Source organism: Myxine glutinosa, chromosome 6 (genome assembly GCF_964187855.1).
Source record: "Myxine glutinosa chromosome 6, kmMyxGlut1.1, whole genome shotgun sequence".
Taxonomy (NCBI): Eukaryota; Metazoa; Chordata; class Myxini; order Myxiniformes; family Myxinidae; genus Myxine; species Myxine glutinosa.
This window is the reverse complement of record NC_136266.1, coordinates 111,705,097-111,721,220: the sequence shown is the minus strand read 5'-3', so window position 1 is coordinate 111,721,220 and position 16,124 is coordinate 111,705,097. Positions and strand designations below refer to the sequence as shown.

The 16,124-nt window shown below is 47.5% G+C and overlaps 1 protein-coding gene across 5 annotated transcripts in view; it reads left to right on the top strand.

Annotated features, from left to right (window-relative positions):
• LOC137430191 (solute carrier organic anion transporter family member 4A1) overlaps positions 1-16,124 on the top strand; it is a 144,043-nt gene that overhangs the window by 46,080 nt on the left and 81,839 nt on the right. For all 5 annotated transcript variants that reach the window (XM_068120848.2, XM_068120844.2, XM_068120845.2 and 2 more), the window contains 2 exons: positions 10,782-10,872; positions 14,579-14,700. In XM_068120848.2, the coding sequence (XP_067976949.1) occupies positions 10,782-10,872; positions 14,579-14,700 (213 nt within the window). The remainder of the gene's footprint in view (positions 1-10,781; positions 10,873-14,578; positions 14,701-16,124) is intronic.

Below are 16,124 nucleotides of genomic sequence, written 5' to 3'. Positions count from 1 at the left end.
TTGGCAGAAACAACCTCAAGTCGGCGTTTCTTGTAACTGTCTACCAGTCTCTGACATCGACTGGGAGAAATTTTTGCCCACTCCTCCATGCTGAATTCTTCCAGCTGTGTGATGTTTGAGGCGTTTCTTGCATGCACAGCTCATTTCAAATCCACCCACAACATCTCGATGGGATTTAGATCCGGGCTTTGACTTGGCCATTCCAGAACCCTCCATTTCTTTCTTTTCAGCCATTCCTTGGTGGATTTACTGGTATCTTTAGGGTCATTGTCATGTTGCAAGGTCCATCTTCGGTTTCAAACTTCCTGTGCAGGTGAGGCCAGATGGAGGACTTGTTGCACCTGACACAGGCACCAGAAATCGCTACACGCTTATCATAGGCAACCGAATGGGCCGTTTGCCAAAATAATAGACTACTACCGCGGCAAGTAAGCTGTGGGTCACATGAGGCGATGGCCCCAAAGATGGCTCCGCCCACAAGCAGTGGTTGGCCAATTGCGAGACCAGCCACGTGCTGGAAAGGCGGTCCCAAAAGGGCTTAAATTTAAAGGTCACGCACACGAATGCGTGTCTTTTGGCGATAAAACTACAAAAAGACATCTTTGTTCTCTCTCTGCTTTGTGACTCATTCAAGAATGACTAATCAAGAGATTCTTCTTGCGGACCCCATCCTCCCTCTCTTCCGCCACGAGTGGATCTTCATCCTGTGCCATTCCAGCCTGCATGACATCATCATCCTGCATCCACGACGAGCTCGTGCCCTTGCCTGTCATGTTCTCCTTCGTGGTCTGAATCTGGTATTGCCATGCAAGCCAATGCCAATGCAAACTGCTCATCTCAAAACAATGAAAAACGGGCATTATAAAAACGCACATCTCATAAAGCCTAAACAACAACAACAACAACAACATGCATTTTAAGGCCATTTTCCCTGCTAGAGCGGGGGTTAGCCTTGCGGTCCCCATGACAATCTTCTCCATTTTGCCCTATTTTCTGCATCTCCCCTTGTTAACCCCCTTGCCCGCGTTTCTTCTTCCACCATCTTTAGCCAAGTCTTTCTCGGTCTTCCCCTTCCTCTACTTCCTTCTACATTCTTCCATCACTCTTCTCAACCAGTCACTTTCATCCTTCCTCAACACATGACGAAACCATCTCAACCGGTTTCTCTTCACAGTATCAATCACAGGCTCTATTCCCATCATTTTCCGCAATTCATCATTTGTTTTCCTCTCAACGATACTTCGCACATCCACCGAACCATTCACATTTCCACCCTTTCCATCCTTCGGTTGCTGCTCTATGTTCATTACCCATGTCTCGCTCCCATTAATCCTAAAGCCTAAAGTTCATAAAGTTGTGTTGTACACACACACACACACACACACACACACACACACACACACACACACACACACACACACACACACACACACACACACACACACACACACACACACACACACACACACACACACACAGTATTGTGTGTATACACACACATATATATATATACACGTACTGTGTACACACACACACACACACACACACACACACAGTATTGTGTGTATGCACACACATATATATATACACGTACTGTGTATACACACACACACACACACACACTACTGTGGCTGGTAAGGTAGGGTAGGTCATAGCCCTCTAGAGGTAGATACTCTCGAAGGCCTAAGCTGTCTAACCAGGATTTAAATCTCGACCCAGCTATAAACTGTTACCATGATGTTTCACGTGGTCGGCTGATTCTTGATGAAGGTTGCTATTTTAAATGGCAGGCTGATTTAATAATCTTATGATTTAATCTATTTTCATACAATAATATTATCACCTCGTGGCTAATAAGTATGTTAACTGCTCTGGGAAACTAGTTAAGGTGGTTGTTTGGTTGATTAGCCCTTCCTTCATCAGAGCACAAATGTTCCTGTTTGAAATGTCATCCACACCTGGTTGTCCACAACACTGAATATATTGTTACAGACGTGGCTTAGATGTTATTTACCGAGCGGTTTTGGTATGACCACGTCTGCACAAGTTACCCGATTATACTCGAACTTTGACTAATCGCGCTGCGCTAGGCCAATAAAGGCAATAAAGGAAAAGGACACACGGCTGGGTTTCAAATGACACGACACCCAGGGTTCAGTTCTCAAGACCTCCGGAGGAGATTATATTCGTTCGGAAGGTCAGATTACAGGGACGAGAGGTACAACATAGAAAGACAAGCACTTAGACACAATCTTATATTATTCCCAACAGACGACAGATAAACGGGACAAAGCTGACTCACACGGGGATTGATGGAAAGGACAGCGGGTATCGATGGCTCAAGGTGCACTCTTGGCTCAAGGACAGGGTCGACCCGGTCCGGTCTAGAGATGCGGGGAGGTCGCAGCGCTCGGATGGCGTCTTGTCTGCTCAAGCTGGGGGCGCATCTCACGTCACATCCGGCGCGGGGCCGCGTATATCCGGCGGGGAGTGACACGCCCTCGGCTCGTTAGCTCCGCCTCGTGGAATCGGCACGTTGCTTCTCATTGGGTGCGTGCGGGGGGGTTACCGGCTCCGCCCTTGACGAGGAGCTGACAAGGAGCCCCTTTGTGGTAACCCCGTGGAGCGCATTGTCTGGAGCGCGTTGTCTGGAGCGCATTGTCGATGGCGGCTAACCGAGCCGGTGGGAGGACGCACACTCCCCCCCCGCGCAGCGCCGTGCCCCTCTGTTGTTGTAGACGGGGAAGAAGATGGGAGGAGGTATGGGAAAGGTCCTAAACTCACTACTGGTGCCATATAATCACATTCTGGTGCAACGAAGAGTCATAATTAATGGAAACGAGGCCTTAACTGACATAGACTAAGAATAACTAGCAAGATGTCCGAAAGTTGTCTACGTGTGGTGCGGTGGACCTGGGCACGACATTTAATGGGGGAATAAGGGGAAGGTCGGCTCTACTGATTGTTGTTTACAGACAATGGGACTAGGGAATGGGGGATTGGGGATAGTTGGGGAGTATTGGGGAAATAGGGGAATATTTACAAGCGGATATGGAGGCCAAATTCCATATTCGCAACATTGCACCCTTCTCTACCCTCGGGGCGTCCCGACCCGATAAATTTTTACCTACTTTAGTGTGGCACGCAATGTAGTTCCCTCTACTATTAACTCTACCCTGAGTGCGACAGTTTTACAGATATTCACAAATGAGTAAATATGTCCCCCTGCGACGTTGCACCCTTCTCCTCACAGAAACACACCCACAGGATAACCGAATCCGGAAAGAATCCTCAAACTAAACATACAGCCGGTAGGGAGCATTATTTACACAAGACTACGCTGATATTTACACTACGATCCAGGACCTGTTTTTTTTGGAGGAACACATGCAGATGTTATGCATAGAGAGAGCACGCATGCTAGCATCGATACACCAACCCACGAGTGCTCTGTGGCCTACGGCCTTTAATAATGTGCAGAGCACCCCTTCCAAGCATCAAGCACCACCCCATCACACAGTGAGCACCATCCGGTGCACCAATAAAGTGTCTATGAATCATTGTGTGGCTGCTGCTGGTCTTGCCTTCGTGTGGTGCACTTGGCCTTCTTACTTCTTTTCAAAAATAAAGAAAGGCGCCAACCGCGTCCATTTCTATATTGCGGCCGTCAGGGGGCCAACTGTTAGTGGTTCACCTGTTTGGCATAGGTGCCACGTTGACCCATAGGTCCTTCCACGGGTGGTGCTTGGCCGCAAAAGAGCTGCGGTCCATTGTGGGTGGCCACAAACATTGCGGTCCATATGGTGTATCGATCCAAGCAGCAAGCAGCGAAAGTGCAGGCCCACAACTGCGTAGCCAGCACCTCTCTCTCCTCTCTCTCTACCCCAAAGCCAGATCCTCGGAGGTGGGAGACAAAAGAAAAGACAAGTGAGTAAGGTGGTAAGGGCACAAAAGTGCACGCAATGTAAGATGATGCACACTGGGGGCACATGGGAACCAGGTGAGACAGGTACGTTTCTATCGTACGCCCCCCCCCCCCCCCACCAGGTAACCTACATGGCCCCTCCCTTACCCCTTACTGTATCCACACAACACAACACTACCCATAAACATCTACTTTACAAATCAACAAACATCCCTACTGTCTTCCCCGTTCCTCCCATAAACCAAATTCGTCTTCTCTCCCTCCTAACCAATCAAATTTGCCATTTTCAACTCTCATCAAAATTTGCCATCTCCAACTGCACATCAAAATTTGCCATTACCAATTCATCATCAGTCCCTCCTAGGGAGGGAGAGATGGAATCACCCCAATGTCTCATCCACGTCGTGATGCGTCTCACAAATCCACAGCAATCTCATTTCCTGCAACAAAACAAAGAAAACACAGGTGTGGAGTCATCATCATCACCACAGGTAAGTGGCTGCGTATGGTGCGACAGGTTCATCAATCCTAACTATTTCCTAAATGACTTTAACAACTTTACACTACCCGGGATCTTTCTCCGGCCAAACCATTGGCCCTCTTACACTATGGGTTCTAAAAACCAATTCCCATTGGCCAAACTGTGGTGCTTTTCAATTTGGGGTCTCACTCCCCCGATTCATCTCCCGGTGCCCTCGTACAATTTCTGGGCTGCGACGTGTACCTCTCCCAGTGGGTCTACCCACCTGCACACCTCCACCACTGCAGTTGCCTCCGAGCTTACCTGCTCCTTACCCTAACCTAACTACCTGGGGAAGGCCCTCTGGCACTCTCCCCACTCGGTGCCCTCTCTGGCACTGGGCTACCCGGGTCCATCCTCCGGATCCTCGGGCCCCATCCACAACTCTCCCGGCTCCCAGAGCCCACCTGCGGCCTCACCTGGCCGACATCCTCACAGTGGTGGAGTGCCCAACCAACTACACACACTAACAGGCTACACGCCCAGCCATTTCCACAACACTAATGCACCCATCCACAACACCATTCTGTCACCGCACCACAGATGCCAATATCCAATCACAATTTACCTGTACCCTCTACCTAACACTTACACTACCCGCCCCGGGTATTCGTGAAAGGGGTCCACTCTTCCCCCATCCACACCTTCGCACCATGCACACCACTCCGTACCACTTACTCCAACTCTCTCCACACACCTGTACTTGCACACCTGTGCTCTCACACCTGGTGCCACCTGCACCCTTCTCTCCCCAAGCGCATTCGCGCTGATCCACACACTCACTACTCATACACTGCTCCACACACCTGTCCAGTTGCACACCTGTGCAATCACACCTGTTCAACTCTCAACCACACGGCATCATCTCATCTAACTACTCCCCTCTGAAACTTGCGCTTCTCAGTCGTCCCTTTAAACTATTGCGCTCCCACGTCATTATCATCCATACTAATCTACCTGCGTCCCCACTACAGGTATCAGTCACTAACTAAACTTAACGTCACCTAATGTCATCTTCGCTAGGGCCCTATCAATATAACCTAACCCACCCGGGCTAGTTTTCACTGCCATACACCCCATAAGCTATTGCTCCTTTGCCCCCTCATGGGAAGGATGGTGGATTTGCCATCCCACCACATCGGGGGGGTCTCACTACCAATTTTGCAAATCAAATTTCAATAAATCAAAAATTTGCCAATCACTGCCCCTCATCTGCCAATCACTACTGCCAATCCCTTGCCAATCATCAAATTTTGTTTTTCTCTAATTTTGGGTCCAAAACACTAACCTCATCACCCAGTCTACTCACTAATGCCTCTCGGTGCGCCAATCCCTGTCCAAAGCCCGGCTTCGTAAAGCCAAGCAATGGATGCTGGTTGTTTTGTGCCGGCGGCTGGATGCGTCCGGCATTCGGGGCAGGGACGGGGGCTTACCCGGGCCGAGATCCCACGCACCACCTCGGCGTGGAGCCATCCAATGTCCCGATCTCGACCTGCCGGCACGTCTCAACAAAACGTGGTCGCCATGACGACCCTTCCTATCCAGCCGCCCGCTCCGCCTAGTGGAGCACGGACGCGGCCGTTCAAAGCGAGGCCCGGCACGCACCGAGGGCCCGATTCGGCTATAAGTCGTTCTAAACTCTACCCCGTCTAACGTCGATGCTTCACCTGGACGCTTACACCCCGCAGCCCGTTCCTTGCTCACACATCCAGCTGTGCCCATGCTCCTCGTACCTTTCCTTACACACCCAGGTACCCTCATTCCACTCACAGCCTTGGTCACACACCTGACCACCGAACACCTTGGCACACATTCGTTGGTCGCACACCTCACCAATACACCGCTTCGCGCCCCCTCCTCGGTCACCTCCTCTGTGACAATCACAGGTGTGCCCTCATTCGCACACCCAACCACGTGCCTCACCACCAACTCCAGCGTGCATTCCCACTCACGCTCTACCATTCCAGGTGTGCATCCTTCCATCCCAGGTGTACATCCTCGCTCACCTGTCACAACCAACTCACTCTCCTTGTCACTCTCAATACTCTCACCTCCATTCTTGACAGCGCACTCACCCTTACTCTTGACAGCGCACTCTTTCCTCGTGCACCTGTCCGTCACACACCTTTCTCGCGCACACTTTCCCGTTACACCCTCTGTAACACTCACCACAGGTGGACACTCTTCCTTACTTCTGACAGCGCACTCTTTCCTCATGCGCCTGTCCGTCACACACCTTTCTCGCGCACACTCCTGCGCACACTCTCCCGTCACACCCTCTGTAACACTCACCACACCACGCTTCCATGTGCTCCCTCGCACACGCGCTACGACCGACTCACTCTCGCCAGCACCCTCACTCCTTGGCACGCACTTTTTCCTCACACACCCCAGAGTCGGACTTTCTCGCACACCTCCTTTTTCGCACACCAGACCTGTCGCACACTTCACCAGTGGCCTCTCACGAACACCCGGGTCTATCTCGACCCCCAAGCTTCTTAAATCCCCTGGCGCATCATACGCACGACCATATTGGTCACCACTTACACCGGGTCCTCTTCCTCTTCGCTTCTCCTCCATCACCTGCGAATCCCTCATCCGGTTAATGAGCACATCATCACGATCCAAACACAGACTTTGGACCAATTCTTTTACTTCCTCTTTTATCTCTTTGTTATCCCCTCTCCGTCGCTTCTTAATTTCGCCTCCAGCTCATCCTCTAAGGCTACCTTGACCATTTCCAGGTGCGTCCTCACCTGCCGGTCCTTCGTCTCCATTACCTCTATCACCTCGTCCAACCTCGTTGTCAGTCCCTCACGTACCATCTGACATTCCCTCTTTGTCGCTATTAAGTCGTTTTTTATGTCGTTTTGTGTCGCTTTTAAACCTCCTAATACCGCAGTGTTCCTTTGAACCTGCTCCACTAACTCCGTCTGTCCCACCGTCAGCTGCTCCACCTCCTGCGTCAGGTCCTCTATGCCCCCTTGTAACTTTACAGTCCCCTTTCTCACCTCCTTCTCCATGCGCTCCTTACAGTGCCTCACCTCCTCGCGCACTCCTCCGACCTCCTCACCTACTCCTCTCCTGATCTCCTCTCCCATCACTTGCATCTCCTGCCCAGATGCCACCCTCATCTGCTCCATTTCCTCCCTGTGAGCATCCAGTTTGGCTTCTACCCCCATTCTGACCCCCTCTATCTGCTGCCCCATTTGGTTAACTTCCCTTTCCGCTTGGTCCCTCATGTCCCTCAATTTGCCTTCCATGGTGTTTTCTAACCCCTCTAACCCTTTTTGCATCCCTTCCATTTGATTCTCTTGAGCGGCCATTCTGTTTTCTACCCCCGTTAACCCCTCCTGTATTTCCCCTAATCTATCGTCTAATTTCCCAAATTTCATGTCTAATCCCTTAAAATTATTGTCTAATCCCTTAAAATTATTGTCTAATCCCTTAAAATTATTGTCTAATCCCTTAAAATTATTGTCTAATCCCTCACTGGTACCCCTCGCTTCGTCCCTCATTACCCCTATTTTGCCCTCCAATCGCTCACCCTGAGCATCCATCCGGTTCCCCATTACCCCCATTTGGTCCTCCAATCGCTCACCCAATCGCTTACTATCAGCCCTCATTTGCTCACTATTAGCCCTCATATCGTCCTTCTGCAGGTTGAGGGACGCCTGCATTTGCGCCATAAATTGCTCCATGAGGGCCTGCATTTGGGCCATCCCTCCCACTTGTGCAGCGGGTGCGGCCGCCGAAGCTATTTGCGAGGCGCCATTTCGCGCGCCCGTTACCTCGTGCGTGACGACGCTATTTTGCGAATCTGCTACCCTCACTGCTTCGCTCTCCTCTTGTCCCTCAATTTGGTCCTGGATCGACCCTGCCTCACTCTCCCCTACCGGACCCCAGCTGTCTTGGTCTGCCATAGCGCGACTTTCAAAATACGGGTTTTTATACAACAAAACAAAATTTCGACCGTTATAATTTCGTCGAGCGCAGTAAACGCGCTCCGAATCGATTCTACTTGTTACAAATTTGGGCCTAATAAATTTAGTCCCGGGTTCGAATTCCACTCCTCGACACCAATTGTTACAGACGTGGCTTAGATGTTATTTACCGAGCGGTTTTGGTATGACCACGTCTGCACAAGTTACCCGATTATACTCGAACTTTGACTAATCGCGCTGCGCTAGGCCAATAAAGGCAATAAAGGAAAAGGACACACGGCTGGGTTTCAAATGACACGACACCCAGGGTTCAGTTCTCAAGACCTCCGGAGGAGATTATATTCGTTCGGAAGGTCAGATTACAGGGACGAGAGGTACAACATAGAAAGACAAGCACTTAGACACAATCTTATATTATTCCCAACAGACGACAGATAAACGGGACAAAGCTGACTCACACGGGGATTGATGGAAAGGACAGCGGGTATCGATGGCTCAAGGTGCACTCTTGGCTCAAGGACAGGGTCGACCCGGTCCGGTCTAGAGATGCGGGGAGGTCGCAGCGCTCGGATGGCGTCTTGTCTGCTCAAGCTGGGGGCGCATCTCACGTCACATCCGGCGCGGGGCCGCGTATATCCGGCGGGGAGTGACACGCCCTCGGCTCGTTAGCTCCGCCTCGTGGAATCGGCACGTTGCTTCTCATTGGGTGCGTGCGGGGGGGTTACCGGCTCCGCCCTTGACGAGGAGCTGACAAGGAGCCCCTTTGTGGTAACCCCGTGGAGCGCATGGTCTGGAGCGCGTTGTCTGGAGCGCATTGTCGATGGCGGCTAACCGAGCCGGTGGGAGGACGCACACTCCCCCCCGCGCAGCGCCGTGCCCCTCTGTTGTTGTAGACGGGGAAGAAGATGGGAGGAGGTATGGGAAAGGTCCTAAACTCACTACTGGTGCCATATAATCACATTCTGGTGCAACGAAGAGTCATAATTAATGGAAACGAGGCCTTAACTGACATAGACTAAGAATAACTAGCAAGATGTCCGAAAGTTGTCTACGTGTGGTGCGGTGGACCTGGGCACGACATTTAATGGGGGAATAAGGGGAAGGTCGGCTCTACTGATTGTTGTTTACAGACAATGGGACTGGGGGATTGGGGATAGTTGGGGAGTATTGGGGAAATAGGGGAATATTTACAAGCGGATATGGAGGCCAAATTCCATATTCGCAACAATATTCTTATCAACTATTCCTGAATAAAATCTATTGTTTTTATTTTTGTCTGTCGACGCAGACTGATGTTTGCCTTCAAAGACTCATATTTGGTTTGTAATTCGTTCATACATTTAGATTCTCATATGTGTAAAAGTTTCTTCTGAGCAAATCGTACCAATGTGCTTGCTCTAACAATTTGATTAATAAAACAAATGCTCGAATGAATTCATCTGCAGCACCTGGGTGTGTTTTCTAAATTGTTTCCGCACTAAGGAGGTAAAAATTGTTTCCGCACTAACTTGTGAACCAGTGATGGGATTTTGACCAAACTCGCTACAAGTATATATTATGGTCCAAAGATTAACTGGTTAGGCTTCGGCATGAAGAGGGCAAAGGTCAGAGGTCATGTCAGGTAAAAATGTGATACTTCAGAACAGCAGAAGGTATTTAAATCAAACTTGGTACAAGTATGTATAATGATGTAATAATGTGGGCGGAGTCATATCGGTCACGTTAAAGAGAGCCGTACTCGTCATTTATGGACTCCATACTGCTGAATCGGTTCCCCCTCAAATCAGGGTAAGATTATACGTTTTTCTTCGGTATGGGAACAAAATGGCCTACTCTTATGGAAAGGTACTGTGGGATCTTTAATGCCCACCAGCAAATGCTAGCAGATGTCAGCCAGCTTCATGTCATATTTTTATGCTCAAATAATCAATGCTTCAATGCAAATAAATAATTATCACACTTAGAATTCCAATACAAATTTGATTTTGATTCATAATGTAATTGCATGAGGAATATCCATGCTGTGACAGGTGGATTGGAAACGACCTGGATGAAAACAAGGCCATGTTGTCCTTCATGTTTCCTGATATGATAAATGTTTAAGGCTCAAGCATTGCATTCTCGACAGCTTGGTTTTCATTCACTTTTATGTTTGACATATGTGTTAAAGATTTCAGAATTGTTAGCGAGAAATGCTTGTAGATCACCCAGTCCGATTATTTGTGCTTCATCTCACCATCAGCTTTGAGTTGTATAATTGCTATATCACCAATTCCACAGCTACAAATCACCTGCAACACCCAAAGCACATAAATATATCTACTTTTTGATGTCTGACCTGTGTTCCCTGAAACCCAGCACCTGAGCAGTGTATTTATGCATCTCACCCCAGGGACTTTTTACACGGCAGCCATCTTGGGCCCAGCTGTCGGTTACTTCCTCGGTGGGATTTCCCTCATGCACTTCACCAATCCCCGTTTCAAGTGAGTTTGGTGCAGTTACCCACACTCTCCTCGAGGTGTCACCCACTCCTTTCTTGGCAAGATTCTTATTTTTCTTCACTTGTGAATTGGATCATCCCGGTCACCTTGTGTTTAATGGACTTATTGATTCTGGTATTGTTTTGGGAGGATAACACGAGGCTTAAAGATACCTTGAGGTATCTAATGTAATTCAGTACATTGGCTGCTAACAGGGGAGTGTCGTGAGGAGTGGAGTGTCGTTGAAGCTGAAGGGAAAGGTGTATGCTGCATGTGTGAGAAGTGTTATGATTTATGGGAGCGAGACATGGGTAATGAATGTAGAGCAGCAACGAAGGCTGGAAAGGGTGGAAATGCGAATGGTTCGGTGGATGTGCGGAGTATCGTTGAGAGAGAGGAAGACAAATGATGAATTGCGAAAGATGATGGGAATAGAGCCTGTGATTGATGCTGTGAAGAGGAACGGGTTGAGATGGTTTGGTCATGTGTTGAGGAAGGATGAAAGTGACTGGTTGAGAAGAATGATGGAAATAAATGTAGAAGGAAGTAGAGGACGGGGAAGACCGAGAAAGACTTGGCTAAAGATGGTGGAAGAAGAAATGCGGGCAAGGGGGTTAACAAGGAGAGATGCAGAAAATAGGGCAAAATGGGGAAGATTGTCATGGGGACCGCAAGGCTAACCCCCGCTGAAGCAGGGAAAATGGCCTTTAAAATGCATGTTGTGTTGTTGTTTGCTAACAGGGAACTTTTCAGGAATTTGTAAGCTGAGCTGAAATGTTGAGTATTTTTTATTTTAAATTGAAGACTCATGGAAAAGCAACACCAGGTTCGAGTTTGCTTCTTTAGAAATGGGATCATTGATAGTTTCTTGCACTCTTCCAGCTGTTATTAACTTCTACCTGTGCCTCCAAAATATCCACATGCTTTGTTTGAGCCTTCGAGTAGTAAACCGGGTTATCTCGCATACAGGGCCGAATCGAGTTTAGTACAGGTCAAGGTACTGTTATTCCTCGATTTAACACAGTAGTTACATTCTGAGGATTTGCTGCGTTACCTGAAAACGTGTAAAATGAAAGTAATTTTCCAATAAGAAATAATGTTACAGGTGGAGGTTGTATGTCCAAGTGTTCCATCTTCTCCATGATGCCCGATTGCAAATGACTCATTTTTGTTGCAGTTAATGGCGTAACACTCTGAGCACTCACTTTGATTTTATCGGCAATTGTACGAATCGTTTGTAAGGTGCAGTCCGTGTAAGTCCAAGTGCTCAGCAGATGGCCACTGCTTTCTCTTATCACTCGATCACCTTTGATTTCACCTTTAACGAAATAGCTTTCCTTTGTTTCTTAGGCACAGAAGCACGAGTATCACTTACCAGTCATGGTGTTAAAGGATGCACAAGATATGTGATATGTTTAGCGGAGGTTTTGATTCACGCACATAATAACATGGCTGACAAACTACTGGAGGCTGAGGGTTGCCAGGTGTTTGATATTTGTCCGCACATGCCCAGCATCCACAGCTAATGTCGGACTGGTTCAGTCAGCGCAGAGTGATGGCCCAGTGATTGCCGGCAGCTGCGTAATAACGAAAAATTACACGCTATATGAAAAATGGTCCGAAGTTCATCAGCCGCTTAGTAATGAAATTGCGCTGTATAAAAATGTGTCATGCGAGGAATTAGGGTAATCCTTTAAGATTGATACATCTTTGGTGTTGATGGCAGTTCTGACCAAATATTTTGAAGCTGACACTGATTTTTGTTCAATGGATTGGAATGTGATTGTAAATGTGAACCTGAACCTTGGATCCGTCTTCATCAAATTGGTATTGTGTGCTGTGGCCCACTTTGGTTCCCTATGGCTCTGTTGTGGCCTGATGGGCTTTACTATTGATCTCGATGGCTTTAAACTCGCCTAGTGCCTTGTCCCGCGTCTCATCATGTGACTGCTAATTTGCATTAAATTTCACTTTCGAGGTCATTACTCTTGCTTAATAACGACTTTTTTGTGTCACAGCAAGAAAACTAAAGTTCGTAGAACAACTTACCCCATGCAGTCTTGAGAAAAAAAAGACATGGGACTTTGTTAGAACCTGGACATGACTTTTTATTCCGGTTCTAGATGGTTTTCTGGTCTTTTTTCTGGTTCTCACTTTATTGGAAACAATTTATATTGGAAGAAGAAGAAGAATCTAGAAGTTCCTCCACCGTGAGAGTGCAATTGGCAAATTTGATTGGTCGAGACGGTGTACAACATTGCTTAAAGTACTGCTAAACCGCATGTTTTTGGAAGTGCAAACAAGGCGATTTGTGGTCTGCAGTGTTCAAATATATAATTCAATTGAAATAAAATAGGTTTTAAAGTCTATAGAGAAAAAAACCCAAAGCATTAAATCAGAAGTTTGCCGCTGCTGATGTACGCTGATGTAAATAAGGTCTTTTACACCACCTTATTTAATACATTGAATTAGTTATTTGTGCCTGGTTTGTGTCCTTTGACGTCCTTGAAAACAGTAAGTTTCCTGTTTGAAATGCTTTTCAATTGTGTTTGACTGCCAGACAGGCAGACTAAAATACTTAACTTACTCCTCTGTGCGTGATCGGGACAAGATTCTGTCCAATTTGCCAAATTCAGAGCCAAGGTACTGATAAACTGATAAACATTCAAAGTACCGATGAACTAAAAAAAACAGAGCCAAAGTACTGAACTCCATCGTACAAAGTCCTTCCTTGGCACACCTGAACTCTTATTCATCTACAAGGCCTTCATCCACAGCGTGTTGGACTATTGCTCTCCCATCTGGGCTGGCTCCCCTGCCTCACAGCTTGACGTCATGGAAACTGAGGCTTTTAAGATTGTTGGAATATCTCGGAATGGAGCCGAGTGTATGGGCTTATCACTTTGCCATTGCAGACAGGTGTGTGGTCTCTGTCTTCTACCACCTTCTCTCTGGTATTTTTCCCTCTGCTCTTTCCGTGCTTTGTCCCCCTCTTCCACCTCTCCTACCCCCCCCCCCCCCACCCCCAGGCCTCTGCAGGGCTCACACCATCCACCATCAACCCCCTTCTGGTGAAACTACCTCAATCCAGGATCACTGCTCACCTCCACTCATTTGTTCCTCTTTTTACACCTGTGGACTCCACTACTACAGCCTCTTTAATCTCACTCTTCCCTCTAGGTCTTCAAGACAACTGTTCACCACCATCTCAGATCATCCCCAATCCAAAACCATGATCTTTTCTACCCTCGTTAATCCCACACCACCACAATCCCTCCTAATTTTCTAGTTTTCCCTCCTTGGAGTTTCCTTCTGTATCCATCTTCATCAAATCTTATTCACTCCATGCATTGCAATCCTGTTTTTGTCTGTTACATCCTCATCCATTCAGTGTACTAGTCTTCCATGAGCCTTGACTATGTATACAAAAAAAAAATGCATGTTCATGGTCGGATTCATGTTCCGATTCGTGTTCTGCAATGTTCAAAATATAATATCCAATTGAAATTAAAGTTTCTCAATCATAGACCAGCAGACATGTTATTAAACCTTTATTTAGTATGCTTTTGTACTCTATCTGCAGGCTTAGACATGTTCTCGTTTTAATAATGCACCTGCAGTGTTGCAGCACGTGTGACCCCTCCTGACGACCTTGTCATTTCATGCTATTTTCCACGCTGGTGACTTTTTTTTCTTCTTTTTTTTGCAGAGTACTGTTGAACCCGGAGAGTACCCAGTGGGTGGGCGCATGGTGGGTTGGCTTCCTCGTGGCTGGAGCTGCCACGGGTCTCATTTCCATCCCCATTGCTGGATTTCCAAGACACCTGCCTGGTAAGTGACAGGTGCAGCAGTCTTGGCTCCCGTGACACATTTATGCTCATAGATGGGCAAAATTCCATAGTAAGGGCATTTTATGAGATATTTCACAAATCTGTTAACTAAATTGTTACCAAAAAATTTCTTCACCAATATGTTTGTAAAGGTGTGTAATAACATGTGTTAAAATGTTGAAGTTCAACTCCCGTGGGAAACCCAGAAAAAAAGCTGTTGAATTCGGGTACCGAAAAATTATTTTCGAGAATTTTTATTTTTTTAAATCGGCCCTTAAGTAACTTATGAGGGGTCAAATAAGGGTTTTTCATGATTGAGTTGATTGTTAACATTTATATTTTCACTTTTACATTTACACACAAAGTAGCTTTTATTTCACATACATATATAATACTCAAGAGTTATTTCTCATTCACAATGTCAGAAGTTTCAACAGTCATTGTCTATGTCTTCTTCAGACTCAACATCATGACTGCAGTTTCTGCATGTAATGCCATTACAGACTCCACAGGCCGAGATGCACGTGACCCCATTATTCTTGCAGCGGCATCGCCGGTTGCTGCAATCTCCATGACAATTACAGCTCGTGAACTGCAATAGCTCCTCGGGAGCCGTGGGGTCCAGTGTTGGAACTGGCTCATACCCATGCACACCTATTGTCCATCCATAGTCACTAGGGTTCAGAGACATGCTCTGTAGAAGGATTCAGTCCCGGGTCTGCAGGTAGGCACGGAGTGAATGTTGTGCAGCTGCACCCTCTGTTGGAGGTAGAGTCTCTGGTTTGATCACTCCTGCCGCTGCCTTCCTTGAGAACATGTTGTACCGAATTTCTCTGGTTTCTTCAAACCTTTGCTCAAACACTGGCACTACTGGGTCTGAGTGTCTGGCTCCCATCTTCCCATCAGCCACCTTCTCCATGAAGGTCTTCATGTCACCACGCTCCTCCTCAGTGAAGGCAAGTTTCATGATGTGTTGATAGATGGCTGCATCGATGAGGAGGTGAACACGGATTGCCTTGTCAAAACATCCTCCATCCATGATGTGGTTGGCTGTCGTACTTCCAGGATAGATCAACTGGATCACATCTAGTAGTCCAGAATCTTCCATGATGTTACCCATTGATCCAAGATAAGACTTCAGCAGGTGAAAACCACCCAACCTTGGAATGACGGGTAGATTTGCCTGCTTTATTATATTCACAGCCTTCAGCCAAATCGGAAGATCAAAGGTCACTATAGCGACCCCAGCGCGCCGTATGCACTTTTTCAGAGTGGTGAAGATGGTGTTGAGGTCATTAGGGTCTCCTTCAATAACTGGGAGGAACTCGATCTGTGTGCTCTGCTTTGCATCATTAGCATGGATTCTCTTCATCCAGCCATTCCAGTTGGAGTGTGGGAACTCAGGATCGTTGGCTTTGATCACCC